This window comes from Trichophyton benhamiae (genome assembly GCF_000151125.1).
Source record: "Trichophyton benhamiae CBS 112371 chromosome Unknown Abenha-G-c-322p01.r1, whole genome shotgun sequence".
Lineage (NCBI taxonomy): Eukaryota > Fungi > Ascomycota > Eurotiomycetes > Onygenales > Arthrodermataceae > Trichophyton > Trichophyton benhamiae.
The window spans coordinates 542899-565048 of record NW_003315110.1 but is presented as its reverse complement, the minus strand read 5'-3'; the positions used below and the strand labels follow the sequence as shown (position 1 = coordinate 565048).

Sequence of the window (22150 nt, the reverse complement as noted above, 5' to 3'; positions counted from 1 at the left end):
TCCCTATGTACGCACGTATGGCTTTTCTCGACCATTACTTATTTTGGTGGGAAGCCGGCGTCAACCCCTCTCTATTTCACCAAGACTACTGTGTATGATACATGATCATCCTAGTATCACAGTGGAACACTACATCATTTAATCAAGAACAATTTCTAATTTAATTAACCCCCTAACGAGAAAACTATACACCTGGGCTATTCTGTTTGAGAGGGAATAATTCTCTTCGCGACTGATAGACTCCTGTTGGGACATGTACTTAATCCGTATTGCAACTTTCCACTGAAGTACAGGGAAGGGTTTCCGCCCCTATACTATTCCCAGAAGGCCCTCGGTAGTGAAGTGTTTGCTTATAAGTGCGACCAAACCGCCAAACAAGCACATGGACCCACTGAACATTGATACTTCAAAGAAACTCCCATATCTATCAACGAAGGCTCCATTGACTGGTGGGCCGATTAAGCCACCGAGGGAGCTGATAGACATTCCCATCCCCATGTACGTTCCAATATCTCGAGGGTCTTTGGGGCATAGAGAAAACGCTGCAGAGGCCCCGGAAATGATTGTACCAGACACAAACCCAAAGACAACCGCATATACAATTAATGCAGCGTCAGTTGCGGCCGAGTTCATACAAAAAATCACAATACCGGTTGTAACTCCTCCAAGGGAAAAAATATTCAAGCGTCCATACTTATCTGCTAGCACACCAGGAATGACACGGCCAAAAGTAGAGGACGCGTTAGTGATGGCAAGCAGATAACCAGCAAGCGTTGGATCCATGCCCCTCGACACTGCATACGTTGGAAGGAAGAAGAGAGGGGTGAACATGCCAACAAACATGAAAAATAGGGATACAATCAAGATGATAAATTTCACCTCTTTGTATGCCGCAGGTATCCAGAAAGCGGTCGATCGAGAAGGGAGCCGCGCCTTGACGGTAAGGCATGCAAAGAGCATGAATGGTAAAATGAGAAACCCTATAGTTCTTACTGACCATCCGAACCCCACGGTAGAGCTGTTCAGCATCTTTGACAAAGCAATAGGGATAACAATACCGCCGATCGAGGAGCCAGACACCACAATGCCCAGGGCAGCCGCGCGTTTCTTGTCAAAATACTGGGAGACAGCTGCAAAGGCCGGAAACTGCAGGAAGCCCATAATACTACCCATAAGAACGCCCTGCACAAGCATGATTTGCCAGTAACTGTTGCATAGGCTAAGTATCATTACTGCAAAGACATATACAACTGAGGCAGGTATTATAATCTATTATGAAGTCAGTCATGGTACAACTTGTTAAGACAATCCTTCAAATGGATGACATACCCAGGCGCCCAGGAGATCAAAGGACGGCCCGCCCATTATTCCCGTTGCGAACAAGAGAAAGGCTGATAGTGAACCAATCCATGCCACTTTATCAGGAGATTCTCCCCTGAGTTGATGGGAGAGATAGTATTCAGTAAATACACCGAAGGAGTTCGAGAAGCCCAGGCAACAGAAGAATATCGCAGAACCTCCAGCTGCAACGAGCCATGCTCTAACTCCACCGTCTGGCGCTTCCCCGAAACTTGGAGTTGTGGGAGACATCTCTTCCACTTTACCCTCATTCTGACGGGGTGTCCCTGGCGTGGTCACAGTATTCTTCATGATTGACAAGTATATGGATAGATGTATGTTAGCAATGCAAGCAAAATGGATATGCCGGTGTCCAAACTGTAGACACGCATATAAACGAACAGGAGGCCCTCCATAATGCTATACATGCTGTCTTTTATATCTGTCGTCCAGTTCAGCGCAGTGGCAGTGGCTCTTTTGTTCGGCTCCTTGTGATGCATTTGCTGTTGAGTCTTGACGTCCGGGTTGGCGGTCGGCAGCCAGACTCGGCCGGGGCTGAGGTCGGACTCGGGTTCGGAGCCGCCCGCCAACCTTAACTAGTTGACCGAGCGACGGGAAATGGGAGACGATACGGACCAAAAACGAAGTCACGGGATATTTAAAGTTCAACGTTTTAGGTAAGCGTACAGAATTTAAACTCCAGGATCTTACTACAGTCGTTCTTTGACAACGACCACTAACCAACCTCTGGCTCTGGCTCGTGGTCAAACTGATAGCTGCATCATTTGCCGATACCAACAAAACAGATTGCCGTTATGATGACCATTATTACTCTAAGCACTCCTGCTACTTTATATTTGGTATCATTAACCGCCAGCTATCCATCTTGTTGGCGCTAAAGACTTGGAAGTTGCATCGTGATGCTGGAGGCAGAGCGTCGGCAGCGAAGGCCTGCCGTGTAAGCTATCTCCACCTCTTCCTCATTACCTCACTATCGAGGCTGATGGTAAAGGTCGTATAGGGCCTGCTCCCTTTGCCGAAGAAGGAAGATTCGGTGCAACCGAGGGCAGCCTTGTAGCAACTGTGTACGGTCTCGGGCCAAGTCTTGTCTTTATGAGCATAAGTCGGTGCCTTTACCACCACAATTTGATACCAGTAATAAGCCGACAGCGCTTATCTCAGTTGAAGGGTCAAATCTAAAAGGCGCAGATTGTATATCCAGTGAAAGGCCTGCTTCTCAGAGCTATCCACCTTCGCTGACGGAAGGGTCTACAAATGGATCTGCCGCGGTAAGCCAGCAGTCCAATGACACAGTTTCTATGGATAGCACCAGGGCTAGCTCTCGAGTAAATCAACCACACAATCTCAACCTAAATAACTACAACACTTCGTCGCCTAGAATAAAAGAGACCTCATCGCAGCTCGGCGGTACATTTCAGATCCACCGTAGGGCTGGTTTGCCGGGTGGACCTCTTGCTATATCCGGTACTACCACACACAAAGGGCGTTCGTTTGGTCAAAGTCATTGGGTGAATCTGATTTCTCTGGTAAGCCCTATGCTACATGGAAAATTTTTCGAGCATCAGGTAATGACAGCTATTTAGTTTGATGACATTTGTGGGACAGTCGAGCGGCATTTACAACACAACCGACCTATTGCTCTTTCCAATGTTGAAAAATGTAAGGCGTTGGCTAGAACTATCAAGTCGCGGCGAGTACCCTCGGGCCCTATCAATCTCACTCTGGATCTCCCTTCCAAAAAGGTGTCTGACGAGCTTGTGGACTGTTACCTCCAGACGATAGAGTCTGTGTATCGAATTCTGCACATCCCAACCTTTAGAAGGGGCTATGAGGCACTGTTCCTGTCTGCAGTAAACCCTGCAGTCAACGACGCTTTCGTAGTTCAGGTTAAATTAGTACTCGCTATCGGTGCGGTCACCTACGACAAGGACTTCTCTTTACGGGATCTGGCAAATAAATGGATATATGAAGCCCAGGCCTGGCTTTTGGACCCTAAATTCAAATCAAGATTTAACATTCAATCATTACAGTCACATCTGTTACTTCTGTTTGCCCAAGAAATGGTAGGCATCGACGGAGATCCGATGTGGGTGTCAGTCGGTACCTTGTTAAGAAGAGCAATCTATATGGGGCTGCATAAAGACCCCGATGGAGTACCTGGAAATACCTTGTTTGTGATAGAAATGCGTCGCAGAGTCTGGAATACGATTCTTGAAGTTTGCCTTCAGCCGAGCTTAACTTCCGGGGGACCTCCATTATTCTCTATTGATGATTTTGACACAAAATCTCCGAGAAATTTCGATGATGAACAAATCGAGGATTCTACCGCTATACAAAAGAATGAATTTACCCAAACGTCGATCTCCATGGCTCTCCGTGACACTTTGCCCCAGCGCTTGGCGGTGATAACTTTTTTGAACAGTCACGGTTCTTTAGGCACCTACGAAACAACTCTTCAACTTGACAAGGATCTCAGATCTGCTTACAAGTCTTTATGCCACACTATACAAGGCTATGTTCGCAAATCTTGCCCCTCGCCTCTGTTTGAGTTTCGCGCAGTTGATTTAATTATACAACAGTATCTTTCCTGCCTGCATATGCCTTTTTTCGGTATATCTTTGCAAGAATCAGCTTATACATTCACGAGAAAGGCTATTATTGAGGCCGCTTCTAAAATATGGCATAGCATCTATCAGACTTCCTCCTTTCCCCCTCGCCAGCCGAATGAATGCCCTGCTTCGTTGCCTCATGATAGGTTAACTCTCCTAGCCACCTGCGGCTCGGGATTTTATCGAACTGCTTTACTTCAGGCTACCCTGCTTATCGCAGCAGAGCTTAGAGCACAGATTCAAGACAGTGAAAGCCTAGGCCCAATACCCTTAAGTCAAGATCTGTTTACAGTGCTGAAAAACGCGAAGGCCTGGTCTATACAATGTATAGAAGCCGGCGAAACCAACATTAAGGGACACCTGCTCATATGTGTAATTGATGCACACATTCAAGCACTCCTGAAATATCCAGTGGAGGATTGCACTCCCGCATCTTTAATAGGCGCGCTTGAAGATGCATCTGCAGCATCATTATCCATACTTAGCCGCGTGGCTACAATGGACAATGTTGAGCATTCTACTGGCGCACTTCACGAAATGCCTCTTGATAATATGGGTGAAGGAGCAGAAGATTGGCGGTTCATGGTAGGTGGTGAACTTCCCAATGCATCTCCCATCTTTAGACCCCACCTCACTCATTTCATTAGATGGCCGATTCAATGTTCAACCTAGACGGTAGTTTTGGTATGTATTATTGATTCGCCGTTTAGTATCGCCCACGCAATACGGTAACTATTTCATATTTCGGTTTCTCCAGTTGGTGTACCTAAGTTTCTGCCGCGACTTCAGCTGGAAGGAAATGATACCTAATTATGTGTGGCGTATGCAATCTTCGCTATATGAACGGTGTATTCCTCCCTTGACTTATCGCCATTCTACAAGCATTGTGTCTCCCTCAATTGCTTGCACGTACCCTAAGCTGTCACGCCATAGCTGCGCCCTCATTACCAAATTTTCTGATTCAGCCTCAGCCTTCGCTCTCTTGGACCCATTCATATATATTCCATTTGGGTGGCCCAGTGTGTCTATTTCAAACCCAGCGTGCAATACATCACCAGCAGATCTCCACGTTGTTCTGAAGGGCCCATTAGGTTTAACGTTGTGATGACTGCAACGATTTTGAGGACGATTTGGGCCAAAAATACCCCCCTAGCCCAGTCATTTCGGCGGCTAATTTCAGTTGGCATAGCGGCGGAGTCAACAGCTAGAACAGATATTCCAGACAGTTTAGGGTCTTTTTCTAGGCGCCTAGATAACTCTCGACCATGATCCATTATCAGAATTTGCCCGTGGTGTGTTTGGTGCTATTTCAAACACTTACATCATAACCCGGCAGAGTTTTGCAGCACCATGTCGTCTAATACCCGCTAGCCGATCGGCGGGGTGCTCCTTTTGTGAACTCCACCGTCCTTTGGCAATGTCACTGGTATCTGCCGCCTCATTAAAGATTCGTTGGTACTTCCTCGATTGGTAGGCGTTGGCAATGTTGCCTAGTCTGTTGCTTGCATGTTGGGTACTATTCATGGGTTAGTTACTAGTTGACTAACTGTTCAGTTGATGGAGCTTTTATTACTCGTGAGTCCAGCTTCCTATTACGATAACCTGGCCACACCTTTTATCCAAATTCTGAAGTAAAAGGAGCGTTAGCAAAAAATGCGATAAATAATTCACTTGAAATGACATATCAAAGCCGTCTTCAGTCCAGGCCTGTGTCGCTTGTTCATGCCATCCAACATTCAATATTAATGCCCTGATTGGTGGAACGATGCCATTTGATACCTGCTATTGATACGCGCAGCGGCCTTGCGTACACTTGCAAGGCTGGATAGATCAATAGCTTCAATGTTGTAAGAATGGTATCGATTCTCGGCATCTTCAAGCACCGTATTGACATTCGTGACTCGCTCCAGACTCATCACAGCGTAGATTCCATGGTAATTTTCCGCAAGACTACGCTGGTGAAGAATTCTGGGGACGATTGAGCAGCCAACGCCACCGTTGGAACCAATGATTAGGATGTGCCTTGGGTTACTTCAATCCTATGTGGTATACCACCACTACAGTAAAGTACGTCTGTCCATTTTGCCGTTCTCAAGATATTATAAACATTTGTTCAGCTTACACTTTCAGCACTCGCTCCAACAGCCTTGACCCCGATGAATTATTTCGACCACGATCCTTGCCCTTCCCAGAGGCTGTTCCGCCGTACGCATCTTCTCGCTTATTGGATTCCGATGATAGGAATTGAGTGAGCAAATACCCGTGAGCAGCATGAATTTCAACCCCTGCAAAGCCTGCCTCAGCGGCTAAAGAAGTGGCATCTGCGAACTTTCGTACTACATCCTGGATATCTGTTGTTGTCATAGCCTTGGGTGTACGGAAGAAAGCATGTTGACCGCACGAGCTGCGAGTCCATCCCCCAATTTAAGTGGTATCGCACTGGGGGCTACTACCTTTCGTGAAGGGGGGGCCTGACGACCGGGATGATTCAACTGAACAATTGCTCTCGTGCCATTCTCAGAGCAAGCCCGCGCCCATTCACTCCACGTTGATTGAGCAGTACTCTTTGGTATAGTATTATCTATCGTGAAATCCCCTCGGCCGCCCAAATATCGTGGATCTACTTGAATATTTCCTAGGTCTGCGAGTCAATAGGTATAACCTTGCAGAGGGCATTTTATTCCTTCATATTCGGCGACTAACCCGTTACAACCAGTCCCCAACCCCCCTTTGCCCATGTCCTATAGATTCATAAGCATTCTGTACCACCCGGTAGTTCATCATCTTTTACAACCTCCTCTGCCGTTGCATCCTTAACCAGCCTGTTTGTCAATGTCAGACTACATTCAAGCGTGATGGGGCTCCCGAGCTCCATTATTGCCCTGAAATTCAGCTATCAGATATTAGGTCGAGAGGTTATGCATGAACTCTTTGCAAGATTTCATATTATTATCCAAAAGTAGGCACCATGGGCAAAAACAGCAACCCAGCTGTCTCCATTGGACTCCAATTGTTTGCAGTTATAAAGGCCCGAACTATGCAGCCTTCTACATACCCCAACGCAAGGGGCCTTCCAGGGGCCTTCGCGCAATACTGCCGCGGCGAAGAGGGAGATGAAACGGCACCATTCCCGGGCGCCCCTGCAAGTGTTCGGAATATTCCGTTGTTAAGCCGAAGACAACATTGCAACCCTGGCCATCTTCCCCTCTCAGCCGCCCACCATACCCAAACTCTTTCTTTAACATTTGAGAAAATTAACAAATAATCTTATCGAGTTCACGGGTTCATATTGGTATTAGAATAACAGACTAGCTATCTCTGTTATCCTAAGGGCTGACACCTGGCTGGTTGATACAAGGTGCTTATCAACATATATCTGGCAATGAGGCAATCACAGTTTAATTCAGATCTTATCCTGAATTCCAGGAACCCTACACTGGTAGCTTTGGTTATAATCATTATCATTGCTATTACAAAGTTTTGTCTGAAGCTCTTCTACTATGGAGATTCCAGTCACCCGTCTCTACCGAACTTCCGGGGCGCAAGTCCTTCAGTCTCCGCGACCAGGTGGAGATACTATATGGATTGTGCCTCCTTGTATCATGATACCGCCAGAAAACTCCATGGAATGGGCAATGTCACAGCCAGATGATGTTCTCAGTGTTACTGAAGCCTTTTTAGAAGTGAATCAGACAGAGTACAGTCTTGGACACCGGAGATATTGGGGGGAACCGTGGCAGTTTAGCCTTGTTAAATCGCAGTTGATCACCATCCTACAGAAACTTATCCCTTCCATGAGCGATGAGATTCGCTTAGCCTTTGGCAAGAACTTCGGAACCAGCCATGACGAATGGAGGGAGATCCCACTAGAGGCAACTCTCCGAACTATTATCGCGCAAATATCCAGCTAGTTTACTGTTGATCAACCCTTATGCCGTAATGACGATTATCTGACCCTGGTATGGAAAATAATCGATGGCATGATGCTGGTCGTCTTTACCAGCGGAACAGTGCCCCGATTTTTACGACCAGTCATAGGCTCTTTAGAAAGCTGGCAGACTCGTCGTCATATCAAAAAGGTCACAAAATTGGTTGAGCCACTCTATAGTTAATCAACTATTGCCAAGAGCCAGCTTGTCAAACCAAGGATCCTTGAGAATTTTTCTACTTGATGCTCTCTCTTGTGGACGGCTCGAAACGCAATAACATACACCTACAGAACCTTCCTCGCAAGGAGTCGCGGTTGCCTAACTAACAAGAAAGCTAAACTATAACTAAATAGATATAACTTGTTAAAGGTCGTCGCTTCTCTTTCAAAATAGCTAAGTACTTAGTTAGTTGCGCCTTCCTTGACTCTGGAGTGCCTGCCTCTTTCTTTCTGACCCTCATTCTCCCAAAATAGAGCATCTATAAATAGAGATAGAGATAGATAGATAGAGAGAAGAAAGGCTGTTTATTTTCTATCTTGACAGCGGACTTTTTGTTACTTCTATGAGCAATCTTCCCTGGCTAATTCAATTAACCAGCTAGTTACTCGGCGCCTGTTGTCAGCAGTTTCAACCCTTAGTTATCTTTATCCGCACTTCATATGTAGATTGCAGCCATATTCTCCTTACGTCTAGGGCCCGACGACTCGTTATTTACATTACCAGCTCTATAGCAGATACAAGAAGAACAACCCATAATGTCACGTCATACAAGTATCCGTGAGCAGATAGTGTAGTAGCCCCTCCAGGCATAGGGGTTGGCGTGGGTTCCCCTGAGCCAACCACCTCGGGGAACAGAGAGGTCGAGTTGGAGTCGACAATGATCCAGCTGCGTATGGTAGCAGTGCCGTTCTCAACTGACTGGATCTGCTCCTTGGTGCAGGTGCTTGTGTCTAGGATATGACAGAAGTGGACGTGCTGCGGCGGAGGTTCGTTCTTGAAACCAAACGAGTCCGCAGGGCCCGAGGTGCCATAAAACTTGCCTCTGTCCATGCGCGAGGACGTGTCCTTGGTTCCAGTAGCGATATCCTTGTTGAACAAGGCACGGTGGAATATCTGCAGTGCGGTCTCAGGTTGGTATGATGGCACCTCATGGCCGGCCTCGTAGACGCGGGCGAAGGAGAGGTTGCCGTACTGTCTCACCTGTCCACCGATGTAGCTGCTATTGATCTGGATACCTGCATAGCCGGCATTATGGAATTCCTGGGTGTCAGTGTAGTTGATTCCCAGACTTGAGAGCTCACCACCGAACCAGTTGCATGCGTAGTCCCGATCACCGTAAACAAGCGAAACCTTGATGCCATTCTCCAGCAAAAAAGCCAGGTTCTCCAGCCACCCTGGCCGAGGGTAATCACCAATTGCACGGAATGCGGTACTCACAACATCGTTCGACTGCGTCCAGTTGAGTGGCACACCCAGTGCTGCCTGCACATGCGGCTGATTTAACCAGGCCATGTAAAATGGTGCTGGGAACGGGCTGGGGTCAAGCTGTCCGATGTCATAGTAGTTGCGGCCAGAGAGCTTGGTGTAGGGATCGCGAACATCATTGGAGCAGAAGGTCTCCGCATCCTTGCAGACATCATTGACAGTTGAGTTGATGCCGAGATTCTCAGGATCAGAGACAGAAGAAAGGGAGCGGCAGTGGTTAATCTTGTCTCGACAGCCACCGTCGCGGTAGAGGGCATCCAGCATTCCTGCATGAATGCTGGCGTTGACGGCCTCGATGCCATATGTGTTGTTGTACGCCATTTGTGGATATGCTGGCCATTGGACAAGACGGTCGATGCATCCGTTGACGATCATGAGGGTGTCCAGATGCAGCACGTGCATAGTTCCCTCGTGTCCCTTCCATGTACCGTTCTTGATCTTCTGGTTCTGCTCTTCAAAGAAGGCAGTAAAGGCCGGGCCATAACGGCCGCCGTAGGATTCGGTAGCAATGCTGATCTTGTTGTTCCTAGGGTGATATCCTGGGAATTCTTGGAACCAGACCTGGGCGAAGTGCCAGAGAGCCATGGCAGCATGCCTAGTTCCGTGTGCAGTGGTGTTCATATTGCGGCTTGCATATGTACCTACTAGGAAAGTAGCATTCTGTTCCGGAATAGGTTCTCCGGGTTCCAGTTTCGTGATCTCATCCGTGACTAGATTCCTGGTGAAGTTGGCCAAAGTGTCGTAGGACAGACCGACCTGCACTGGCTGGTCTATATACAGCATATTGACTAGCCACAGAACATACAATGTTAGCAATATTTAGTATTCCATCAGAAGCTGATGGCATACCTTCATTGTTCCAAGAATGAGGGTTCAGGCGAGTAGAATTGGAGTCAGCATTGACGAAGCAAGGCCCGTTCTCAGTCATCATTCCAAACATCGACGAGCTACCCGGGCCACCGTTCATCCAAATGCCGAGAGGGGCATTTTCCGGGTCCTTTCTTGCTTCAAAGAACCAAAAAAAGGTGTTGATAGGGTAGTCCTGCTCGACACCGAAGTCCCTGAGCGTGCCTGGAGGCAGATGAACATATCCGGCGTACGACTTGACGCCCTCTGTTGTCTCACAGAGGCCGGGCTAGTGGATTGTTAGCTACAATGTCTTCACATGGACTTTCTATGCAGCTAACGGACCTCCTTATAAGTGATGCGAGCACCGCTGCCGAACTTCGACTCCAAGACAGTGACACCCTCCGGTTTTGGTGGGAACTGAGCCTGCGCAAGATGGCCAGCAACTGTCAGCAAGCAGGCTGCCACTCCGCAAAATGACACCATTGTCGATGCTCCAAGTAGATATTATCGGATATCGCAGCAGAGACCGGAGTGGTAGATATATCAGACAGACACTTCTGTCTGACTATGGGTTTGCTTCTGTAGCCGTCTCTCTCTCTCTCCCTCCCCTGCCAGCCCACGCAGAGAGATGCCTCCATATTTAAATGCAGAATTCCCCCTGCAAGACAGCGCTGAAACCCCGCATTTAAATGTTGCCCCGGCACTGGCACCCGCGGTGCCGTATTGCTATGGCTGTCTGTCATCAAAGAAAACTAGCTCGTTATGCCTGACATGGATGTCGTTTAGCCATTCCGCCCCCCGCGATACGAGGGGCTGGGGACCTGTGCAGGGATAAGGGATAGAGGCACCAAATCCAAACTCGTTAACATGCAAAGGGCGCCGATCCCGAGTCTGGGGAAGACAAAACCACGCTTCTCCTCGTGACCCGAGGCAAATGAAGCTCTGATATATTGGCGGCTTTGTCCTTATATAACCACACTCTATGACCTGGACTCCATGGTTAGCCGACCTAACACGGTGGCTATTCTTGAAACCTGAAATATAATGTCTACAAGCCTCCTTTGAGGACACGACTTGACCAAGGTAAAATTAATCTGCATCATACCCTAGCAGTTAGACATGGGCGCACCCTGGATGTCATTCGTAGCGACAAGGCGCATGGCTGGATAGCCTCGCTATCAAGCACCCGCCATGGCAGATCAATCCACTTGGAGGCGACATATCAAGGCTTATATCAATGGTAATAAACCCTTGACACTCCTGATTCGTGAAGATAATGCCGACGTTAAAGTTGTTAGCAAACTATTAACAGTATTATTAAGATAAAAGTAACTACTTATTAAGTTAGAACAAACATCAAGTAGCTTAACTAGCGTTTTCTCTTAGTTTTTCATCACTATCGTTTGTACGATTTATAAATGTGTACAGCTAGATCTGTTGCTCTCTGTGATTTTCTCCAGTTTAACAGGCTAACCGTGCAGCTAAACCGAGAGAAGCTTGCCGCGCCTGTGTATAGAATAGTGATGGCATCCAAGGAGAGTTGGGTCAGAAGCTAAAGAAATAATAAAGAGGTAAAACGAGAGCGTGTACGGTATAGGTGAAGAGACAGGGAGACTCATGTATTTACGGAGTAATTGGAGGGTAGTTAATGATGAGTTAAGCAGCTTCTACCTACCTACTAAATCTAGATCTATAACTATGGAACTAGTTAGTTATTGGGTTGGAAGGGTTAATCAAAAAAGCTCTGGCGGCTTAAGGTCAAGTTAAACTTTGAGGCCGCTGTATAGGCACGGCATGCATGTATTCTTGTAGCAAACAGCAGACTGGATGGAGGACAGAATGCGTTCTACTACGCCTACTGAAGCGTCCAGTTAACTTTCCAGCTAATATCCACAAAGAGTCAAACAAGTCGAAACAACCGCCAATGACAAGCAGACCAAAAAGTATCAGTTTGAGAATTATATACTGGACTATGCAATTAGTTTTGTATCTCCCACCACAGAATGCAACATATATAACTGGAAACAAGCTAGTTCCCCTCCCATCTGACTATGTACTCCTTCAGGCAACAGACACGATCCTCTAACCACTGACTTGGAATGAGCCGTCATCGTTCCTAGCAACGCCGAGAGAAGTTGATTGAAACTGTTGGACACCCATCGTGCTGAGACTGGACAGGTAAAAGCCCATAACGACGAAGATATATGTAAGAAGCAGAATCGAGCCTTTGAAATAGTTGCTCTTCCCTTCACCATAAACATATGATAGGAGGAACACACACAGGATGACGGTGATCATGTCCCACTGCGGGAATATCAAGCTAGATCAGACAAGGACTGTTAGTAAAGGGGCTCACATATAGCACATTGGTAGGTTGTTATCTCACTTGAATGAATGCTCCAGAAGGTCAGAAGGGTTAAATATCGAGGTATGCACGGCACTGAATAGTACCAAGGCCGGAATTTGCAGCAGGCACACCTGCAGTGCGTACGCAGAGCCGATCTCCATGGAAAGCGCTATGTTCCCGTTCATTGCGAAAGAAATGGCGTTCTACTCCTGTTAGTACTCTTACTCCCATGAATCACACCCCTTCATTTTTGAAGCAGGGGAAACGCACCAAAAACTCAGTAGTGTTGGGAACCAAAGAAAATAGGGTAATTCCAAGGAACTTCTCATCAATATCATAGCTTTGTAGCACTACATCAACTGTATTCACCAATATCTCGGCAATCACTGCATACAGTAATGTTGCGCCTAGTAATATAACAAAACTTTTTGTCTTGCCCCAATTTGGAGCATCGTGTCCATGTGACTCGGCGTGAGGTTCTGTAAATACCCCTGCCTCCTCAGAGTGGCCTATTGCGGGAGTCCCAGTGGTTCCTACCGGGGTCTTGACCCCGGGTGTGCCTGATACATGCCTTGGGCCGGCGGCATCTCGGGCAGCAACTGTGGCCGCAGTTGCCGCCACTTCGGTGACCTGTCGGACCAGTTGATCGTTTTCTTCTGCAGTGAGGGAGGGAATCTTCATATTGTAGGGACCTTGGTACTTATTCTTGTCCTTGGGGGGTACAACGTGCACAGTTGCAGCCTCATTGGGACTAATTGCGGCAGTCGACTGTTCAGAACTTGGAGTTAAACCTACATGCTTGAGAGATTGTCCAAGAATTCGAGCGTATAGCTGCGAGTCTCGTATGGAACCCTTGAGGCTGGTACTGCCATGCGCATGATCAATATGTGAGTGAGACACGGATCTATGGGCATCAGAATGCGGCCTTTTCTCCTCAACGTCAGTGGACCAGATGATGGCAGCGTGAGTCCGAAGAGTAAACCAAAGACCAATGATGTAGGACAGAAAGAGTAGAACAGCAGCAAAGTAGGAGTATGGTTGTACAGCCTTCATGAAAAAATCGTCATCGACAGCCGGGACCTGGGAGAAGTAACAACGGCGGCAGTCTCTGCCTCCTGTAAGTTTAACGTGACTGCAAGAATGGCAGTTCAGTTCATGCTAGGAGAACCCCAATAGTTAGCCTAGTCAATTCCATTAACGGACGAAGAGGGCCTTACTCTGCCATAGATTTGATAAAAGAGAGTCGGGCCAAAGGCCGCAATAACGGCAAATAAGAGCATTGTTGACGTCACACCGGCTGACTTGACGTTAAACCTCTGAGTCTTGCGGATGATGGCTCCGAAACACATTGATATCCCAGGCAAAAACAGGATACCAGCGAATATACTGCCAATAATGCTCCCTTCCACGAGCTGGGCTTTACCTTGGGATAATGCAATGCAGTAAAGGTATACCTCTACCAAGGTAGAGAAGAAGGCATTGATGGCCGCACCCAGACCCATGGAAGACTGGGCAGATATGGAGGCAACGGCTTGCCCGATGAAATAGGCAAGTGGCGTCACAGCAATCAGAGCGAGCACAAATATCAGGCCAGGATGTGTGATAAAATTATCAGTGGGAAAGATCTTTCGCAAGACGTGGAAATCAAAGATGACGAAAAAGACGACAGCCAGTAAGTTAATAAGGAAGATGTTGGTTCCATCAACAGTGTATTTCCAATATTTTAAGCCGGCTGCACGGTAGGTACAAAGGAGGATTGAGGATGAAGGGCCTGACTGTAGCCTGGTGTATGTGCTATCTGAGTGAAAAGATAGGGCAAGGGGATGTCGACGAAGATGATGAAACAGGATGATCGTAACGCGGCCCATGGGTATCCAGAACACGAGGATCCAGCATATGAGGGAGACTGAGAGTAGCAGCGGGCCGACTAGAAGGTAGAAGAAGATGTAAAACATGACCCGGCCAGTGGTCCATTCGCCGCGTCCAAAGAGGCGGCGTTTGGTCCTAGCTGTTTCGCTATCATCAGAGTGGTGGCGTCCAGTCCTACCAAGCAGGCTGTCTCGCTCACTGGCAGAGTCCATACTATTTCTCCGTCGTCCCACCAGCGAGCGAGCATTCGCAATCGGACCAAAAAACAGGCCTCCCCGTTCAATGTCACCGCTCTGCCATTGCTCGTACTCGCTGATGCTTCTCCCTTCGCCTTCGTCTTCTTCGGCATAATTCTCGTCGGGTTTCAGACGAACCATGGCACCAAAGGGGTATAGCAGGTAGCCAGAGAGGCCCCAAAACACCCTACCATATGCTGAGGAGTCTGGGGAGAACCCGATGGCAAAACAAGCAATGGCACCGATCAACGCCGCCAGAGCGAGCCACCAGCCGAAGACCACCGTCCACAAAATGTTAGCTAGAAAAAGCCAGGGGCTGACACGCTGTCCAGGTACTGAATGAATATCTCCTTCAGCGGTTTTCTCAACAGACCGAAGTTTCTTGTATAAGGCTGGCTTCCAGATTCTGATACCAAACGGGTGAGTTTCGTTTATAGCTTGTTGCCTGTCTTTGAGAGTAAAGCTTTCGGCGTCGCTAGCATCATCGTCATCAACGACACCATCATCATCAGCCATTTCACCAATATCATCAACGTTGTTCTCTTCGTTCTCGCTAGCCTGGCTTCCGCTCGCAGTTGGACCATCTTGACGTTCGTCCTCGGAATCAACTCGAGTGAGCACTGTCGACGGCATGACGTTTCGACGTCTAATGGACGAGTGCTGTCGAGCCGTGGACCTACCAGAGAGAGCCGGCTGTCTCAAGGTCTTGTCTTCCACCTCGCTCACATCGTCATCAACAGAAAACTCCTGGCCCCTGTGTGGTTTCGACGAGACACGCCGTAAGATTGCAGGCTTCTTCGGTGTTCGTTCGGAGGACATAGCCTCGATCAGAGGTGATCTCGACGGGTCATAAGCGGAAGACTCCCCGTGGGAGCTACCAGATGTGCCTATAGAGCCTATCTTCCCGTTAGCACTGAGATGTCATGAACCGTTCTCAAGTGGGTGACTGGCAGACCATAAGTATACGCATGCCGACTCCTCGCGAGCTCTTCAGCGCGTTCGCTCTCTGTCCTAGTGATAGGAGCAAACTGTCTTGGACTCGAGGCCATGGAAGACGACTGCTCCTGGCTGTTCTCCGTATCATCGTGGTGGTCGTCTGCGGCATGTGAGGCCATAGCTGCAGGTGGTACCACAGCAGGCGTGTTTTTTCAGTATATCGGCAGCTTCACGACGAAAGGATCGCACCAGTTCTCCCACACGTGAGTGCAACGCTATTCATAGTAGACTGTCGATGCTTAGGAGACGGGTGTATTTTCCTGGGTAAACCGACCTATATTGTTATTATCAGCTTGCTAAAGGACACCTCATGTTGTGTTGCTTCGGAAACAAGGAGCGTTACCAGGCAAATAAACCACCCTGCCTCCAGTTCCCCTCAAGAGCTGCAGATAGAACAAGAAGCCGAAAGCGCCCGCCAGATGCCAGCTCAGCTCAGGAAGCCCTCCTTTCAGATCAGCTCGTCTTGGGCCTTTAATATCTTCGTCTTCCTTCGCCGTCGTCTTCCAGCTGACTTCGACCTCTTGCGGATGTTTTGCCGTCGTTGCTTTTTCTGCTCGGTAAAACTAAAAACGTGACCGAAGCAGATGACTGCTTAGTAATATTAGTCATCCCGTAGAAGTAGTCATATCTTAGTCACTATTCTTATCTAATCCATCTTAGTCAGCGGGAGCTCTCTCAGCTTTCTTTCTCCAGCGAAACAAAAACATCGACGGCAAACGTCAACCTCGTCCTCAGCACCAACGATAACGTCAACGCCGACATCAGCGTGAGGATACCTCCAGGAGCCCGTCGTGCGATCCTCGTATTGCTTGTTTTGACTTCCATTTCATTTGATTTATTTTTCTGCCTGCCGTTGATCAAGTCGAATCTCGGATCTCAAAGCCAAACCTCCGTTCGGCCACCATGGCGCTTGATAGCTATTACCGGAACAAGATAGAGAGCATGAAGCTCGAGATCATTCAGGGCCAGGCCGTTCTTAGGCGGTTAGAGGCGCAAAGGAATGACTACAACTCTAGAGTCAGGTTGTTGCGGGAAGAGCTGGGTCTTTTGCAGCAGCCAGGCTCCTATGTCGGTGAAGTGGTCAAGGTCATGGGTACCAAAAAGGTCCTGGTCAAGGTCCACCCTGAAGGGAAATACGGCAAGTCCACTCTTGATTTAATGCATAGGAGCCTTGTACTGTATGCTGAGTACTGACTGGATAACATGTCTAGTGGTTGATATTGCGGACGGTGTCGACATAGCAAAGCTAACCGTCGGAAAACGAGTGTCACTCCTGTCCGATACTTACAAGTTAGAGAAGATGCTGCCGTCCTCTGTCGATCCTCTGGTGTCTTTGATGATGGTCGAAAAGGTGCCAGATAGTACCTATGATATGATCGGTGGACTGGACCAGCAGATCAAGGAGATCAAAGAAGTTATCGAGCTGGGCCTCAAGCACCCTGAGCTATTTGAGTCCCTCGGGATCGCACAGCCCAAGGGTGTGCTTCTGTATGGGCCTCCAGGGACGGGCAAGACGCTACTTGCGCGAGCGGTTGCACACCATACAGACTGCAAGTTCATCCGAGTCAGCGGTTCCGAGCTCGTACAAAAATATATTGGTGAGGGAAGTAGGATGGTTCGAGAGCTTTTCGTCATGGCCCGAGAGCACGCTCCCAGCATTATATTCATGGACGAGATCGATAGTATTGGCTCTAGTCGAGTAGAGGGAAGCAGTGGTGGAGACTCGGAGGTACAACGCACCATGCTGGAACTTCTCAATCAGCTTGACGGATTCGAACCAACGAAGAATATAAAGATCATTATGGCTACCAACCGGCTGGACATACTCGACCCAGCACTTCTCCGGCCCGGCAGGATAGACAGGAAGATTGAATTCCCTCCACCCTCGTACGTACTTATTGTAGACTCCGCCCTCCCACACCCCAATTTGAAGGCTAACTTGATGCTTTTATTTGTCCACTATAGTGTCGAAGCCAGAGCTGACATTCTCCGCATCCACTCGCGCTCGATGAACCTAACGCGTGGCATTAACCTGACAAAGATTGCAGAGAAAATGAACGGCTGCTCTGGTGCTGAACTCAAGGGAGTATGTACCGAAGCGGGCATGTACGCCTTGCGAGAACGAAGAGTACATGTTACGCAGGAGGACTTTGATCTTGCAACAGCCAAGGTTCTCAATAAACACGATGACAAGGAGGTCAGTCTCGGCAAGCTGTGGAAATAAAAAGCGCTACAAACCTGAGCGGACCATATCAATTGGCAACAGACGGAGGGGTTTCTTTTTATGGATCATCGTGGTTACGTCTACTGCACCACACCACAGATACACAGGTTATCAATGTACGGCATGCTGCCGGGGCCTTTGCCATCAACACCTCCATCTTCATTATCTATTCTGTACACTACATAGCGATCATATGCAAACCCAAGAAGCCTGGCAGCGTCTCTCTCTCTTGAGTTCCGGGGCATCCCTGCTTGTGCAACAACTGTTCCTACACCAACGAAGCTGTATGACATGACCTCATCTAGCCATACAGGGGCGTGACTGCAATCTTCCTTCTTACACACCTCAACAACCACCTTATACTGTCTAGCGATACTGATTCAGCAGTAGAGCGTGTGCCAGCTGTCTGCACAGCCCAACATCCCTATCATACGGGGTTACTTCGATTTCTGCCTGTCTAAAACAAATAACAAAAAAACTCGCCGACTCTTATGCCGACTCGCAGTCGGGGCCGAAGGTCCTAAAAGCTTGTGTTTGCTTTTCTACACGCAGAACGAGCCACTTCAACGAGTATGGCATGCAACTCCATGGCCTTGCCCCTCGTAAACTCGATGCTCTATGACGAAACCAAATATTACTGCTTCGTCTACGTCTCCTCACTTGCTGCAACTCACGCTGCCAAATGGCTTTTCACACAGGCATTGATCGGCAGGCGCTCGAGTCCGTCAACAGCAGCAGCCTGAAAGTCCCCCTTAGAATACTCCGTTGGTCAAGCAGGGTTAAAATATGTCCCAACTGGTGGGAATCACGACCACATAGTGAAAAGGACATCTCCCCGCAAAAAGAAAGCTGTTGATGGACACAAGCAGGCCAATATGATGGGACATCGAGCAGGATGGACGGCTCCTCTATGGCCAGCTGACCTTGCTTATCTCTCGACCATGGGACATAGCCGTTGCCATCGACCACTTGCATAAAGCACACATACTATGGCAATTAGATGGCATCTATACGAGTCGGTTTGATGGCAGAAGCAAAGCGAGAAATCATCCGGCATCCCAGCACCGAGACGACATAAGCCAGGCTCGACGCACAAAGTCCAGAGTTGACCGTGCATGCGTTTGACCTTCCTTGCTATTCTAGGTGGACGTAGTCGTCGGTTCGGAGGGTTGGAGGAATCTATATTGTCTCCTCCCTTTCCACATGGCCAACTCTTCTATGAGGGCTTGCTAACTTACTTACCCCAGGTTTCTTCGGCCTTGTCTCCTTCGGGGGCCAGGGCATAATTTGATACATAAAGTCCATACCGAGCAGTAGCCAACTAGGAAGCTAACGATACGGGGCACTCCACTCGGTATCCGCCTACCCGACCCTGCTCTCCCGTACCGTCTCGGGGTGTATCATTCGCTGTCTTGCTCTCAAGCCTTTCGCTAAGCACTATTGAACTAATAGGAAGGCTCCCTCGCCAGCCACCCCTTTGATCAATCTTCATGTTATCAGGATCTTATTATTAATTTTAATATGTAATTTCTTTTTCTTTTTTCCCTTTCAGTCCTTTATCAACCAACTGCAATAATTGCTTCTTGGGACAGTGCTTGGCTTCTTTTTTATATCCTTTTTTTCATCCCCCAGCTATCCAACTTGTCTTCTTCTCGAAACCCTTCATACTCCAAGGAAGGCGTCTTTACGCATATCACTATTACTTTGCCTTAAATTTCCATATTGTTGTTTGTCTCTCTTTCATAACAGAGGCTAGGCCAGCCCCATCGTTCCCAGTTGATATCCCTCTTTCAATAGGGACGCCTTACCAAACCTCAAGATACCCCCAAATTTGACAGGATTCAACCCCGTTATTTCAGCGAGAACTTGGGGGGCATCTCGGATTACAGGACATGGCCTCAGCCGAAATATGGGCATCCTTGTTGACTGCCGTTGATCCGCTCAGTGTGAGAGCCATGCCGGCCATGCTGCAGTCCACCATTGACCTACTAGAGACAGAGCTAGCTAGAGCCAGGGCAGCGTTGCAGGAGCTTCAGTCCCAGCCGGAGCCATGCTATGTCACTCTCCAAAACGATGTTACCGGAGAGGCTATGGCAGCTTATAAGACTCATCTCCTTGAGCGTGTTGCGGCTTCCAGCAGCCTGAGCCTACCGCAATCACAGACAGAGCTCCGGAGAAGAGCAGGGCAGTTCGGAAAACGGCCGGTGTCATTTTGGGATATCATCTCCAACTCGCTTATCCTCGACCATCTAGCCCCATATCTGTCTGTGGCATCGCTCTTCTCCCTGGCCTCGACCTGCACAGCATTGCGGGCCGTTATCATGGACACTCCGTATGTGTTCCGGTATCTGGATCTCACCAATTGCAAGGGCGCCCAGCTCTCGTGGGTGCCTGCCATCCACGGCAACATAAGTGCTGCTCGTATGACAGATCAGCCCGCGGCGGACGAACAGCTCTACTCAGCACCCCTGCGGACCATATTCGACGACCTGAGCCGACGGTCAGTCCTCCAAGACGTTAGGACGCTGATTCTCGACGGCCTCCCAGTCACGGCCGAGCTGGTCTCAGACATCCTCCTGACCGACCGTTTCCGCGTCTCCCTCCTCTCGATCCGGGGGTGCCTCCATCTCGACGAGCACAAGCTCAGGCAGGTCATTGAATACGCGGTACGGCCCGACCGCGCCAAGGGGTCGCCAAGCGTAAAGGGAATATACTATTTCTCTCCCAAGCCCATAGCTGCTGTGACTCCCGCAACTCCTGCGACTCCTGCCAGCAGCGCCAGCTCATCAGACGACAGGAGGCTTCCAGGCTGCAACACGTCGACGCTTGGCCACCGAGACTCGTCAAACCATCGCCGGCACCGCCAGCGTCATCACCGGACCTTACATCGCTCTGATCTGGGCTCGGCTGTCGTGCAGGCGGAGGAGCCCGTTGATCGATCAGGGGTGCTCGCAAACCGCCCAGGCTGCCTATCTCTGGGCAGTGAGTGGTACCGCGAGCCAGGCCAAGTCCTGAAACTGCCCTCGGTGCAGAATGGATGGGCGCATACACTGCAGCTCTGCCAAGGGGTAATATCCTTTGACGCCCCCCTGTGTAGGGGTGCCAGACACGATCCAAATCTGTATCTCATGAACAACAATAATGAGAGTTATGAACAATACCACCAGGTCATCAACAGCCAATTTCAGCATCCTCAAGGCGATAACACTCTCTCGGTTGTCACTGCTGCCTCTGGCCCCCTTTTGCCTCCTGCCATTGCGACTGTCTCGCTAGGACCGGCAGGCTGCGACGGGTGCCGCACCTCTCCCGAGGGGCCCCTGGTATGGCAGCAGTCCCCCGAGCAGCATTTTCCGCTGCTGACACCGCCGCCCTTGCACTCTTACAAGACCGCCGTCGCCAAGGCTCCCGCCCTCCGCCTTAATGAAACCCCGGTGCTAATCGCCCAGTGTGAAGAGTGCCTAAGAGGCCGGCGATGCCACAGGTGCAACCGATGGATGTGTGCTGCATGTTTGCCTGATACAACCAAGCCGTGGCCACCAAAAATACAAAAACTTGGGCTGGAGACAGCAGGCGACTCAAGTTTATCAGTAAAGGTATCTTATCTACGGTTTTCTTTTTTTTTTTTTTCCCTCCTTGTTTATCATTTGAAACTAGCCTGATCTACGGAAGCCCACAGCTGTTGTGTATCTTCTGAGGCCAGCCTTTATTTCGCCCAAGAATCTTCGACCTTCTTGGCTCAGCCTTTTCGTTTAACTGTCAACTGATCTAATCTGACTAACCTTGGCTCCAGCATCAGAATCGACCATTCATGCGCAGGGACTGTTGGGAATGCGGACCTACTGTAAGCCTGCCTTCTCCTACTGATGTCCTCTCATGGATATTCCAGTACTAATAGGGCTGTTTCTTTACCAGTGCCTGTCTTGTATGATGCAGGTACTCCGTTCGTGCGTTGCCTGCGGAGGTGAATACTGTATCGACCATAATGATGGTTGCTCGCCTACTAAGGTACTTAAGCCAATAATAATGACCTCCGTCAAAAGCATATAGAGCTACATGGTATTAACATACTTCTCATAGTGCGATTGGTGCAATACTACTACTCCACGACGAATGATACGCGAGCTTCACTAACTATCGTATGTCATCGAACCCGTAGGGTGTTAGCCCGATGAGGTTTGACCAATTCAAGCTCGAGTGCCTTATCCATTTTTAATTCTGCCTTCACCATAACCTCCTGAACAGAGCCC

General features: G+C 48.8%; 8 protein-coding genes across 8 annotated transcripts; 4 read left to right on the top strand and 4 right to left on the bottom strand.

Moving 5' to 3' along the window:
- Positions 1 to 309: 309 nt before the first annotated feature.
- Positions 310 to 1650, bottom strand: ARB_06023 (uncharacterized protein; the record flags this gene model as incomplete). Its single annotated transcript, XM_003015666.1, has 2 exons — positions 310 to 1182; positions 1330 to 1650. 2 exons carry the CDS (start codon positions 1648 to 1650, stop codon positions 310 to 312), a joined length of 1194 nt encoding a protein of 397 aa, XP_003015712.1.
- A 608-nt stretch (positions 1651 to 2258) lies between these two features.
- ARB_06022 (C6 transcription factor, putative) lies at positions 2259 to 4640 on the top strand (the record flags this gene model as incomplete). The annotated part of the gene is made up of 3 exons (XM_003015665.1): positions 2259 to 2296; positions 2495 to 2885; positions 2943 to 4640. 3 exons carry the CDS (start codon positions 2259 to 2261, stop codon positions 4638 to 4640), a joined length of 2127 nt encoding a protein of 708 aa, XP_003015711.1.
- Positions 4641 to 4993: 353 nt separating this feature from the next.
- Positions 4994 to 6332, bottom strand: ARB_06021 (uncharacterized protein; the record flags this gene model as incomplete). The annotated part of the gene is made up of 5 exons (XM_003015664.1): positions 4994 to 5216; positions 5290 to 5484; positions 5581 to 5750; positions 5780 to 5918; positions 6091 to 6332. 5 exons carry the CDS (start codon positions 6330 to 6332, stop codon positions 4994 to 4996), a joined length of 969 nt encoding a protein of 322 aa, XP_003015710.1.
- A 1136-nt stretch (positions 6333 to 7468) lies between these two features.
- ARB_06020 (uncharacterized protein) lies at positions 7469 to 7879 on the top strand (the record flags this gene model as incomplete). The annotated part of the gene is made up of 1 exon (XM_003015663.1): positions 7469 to 7879. The coding sequence occupies one exon, from the start codon at positions 7469 to 7471 to the stop codon at positions 7877 to 7879; it is 411 nt and encodes a 136-aa protein (XP_003015709.1).
- Positions 7880 to 8608: 729 nt separating this feature from the next.
- Positions 8609 to 10714, bottom strand: ARB_06019 (carboxypeptidase S1, putative; the record flags this gene model as incomplete). The annotated part of the gene is made up of 3 exons (XM_003015662.1): positions 8609 to 10152; positions 10232 to 10517; positions 10574 to 10714. 3 exons carry the CDS (start codon positions 10712 to 10714, stop codon positions 8609 to 8611), a joined length of 1971 nt encoding a protein of 656 aa, XP_003015708.1.
- Positions 10715 to 12313: 1599 nt separating this feature from the next.
- On the bottom strand, positions 12314 to 15798 carry ARB_06018 (uncharacterized protein; the record flags this gene model as incomplete). The annotated part of the gene is made up of 5 exons (XM_003015661.1): positions 12314 to 12551; positions 12618 to 12781; positions 12849 to 13658; positions 13796 to 15570; positions 15639 to 15798. 5 exons carry the CDS (start codon positions 15796 to 15798, stop codon positions 12314 to 12316), a joined length of 3147 nt encoding a protein of 1048 aa, XP_003015707.1.
- Positions 15799 to 16582: 784 nt separating this feature from the next.
- On the top strand, positions 16583 to 17903 carry ARB_06017 (uncharacterized protein; the record flags this gene model as incomplete). The annotated part of the gene is made up of 2 exons (XM_003015660.1): positions 16583 to 16817; positions 16891 to 17903. 2 exons carry the CDS (start codon positions 16583 to 16585, stop codon positions 17901 to 17903), a joined length of 1248 nt encoding a protein of 415 aa, XP_003015706.1.
- Positions 17904 to 19795: 1892 nt separating this feature from the next.
- On the top strand, positions 19796 to 21562 carry ARB_06016 (uncharacterized protein; the record flags this gene model as incomplete). The annotated part of the gene is made up of 1 exon (XM_003015659.1): positions 19796 to 21562. One exon carries the CDS (start codon positions 19796 to 19798, stop codon positions 21560 to 21562), a length of 1767 nt encoding a protein of 588 aa, XP_003015705.1.
- Between the last annotated feature and the right edge of the window lie 588 nt (positions 21563 to 22150).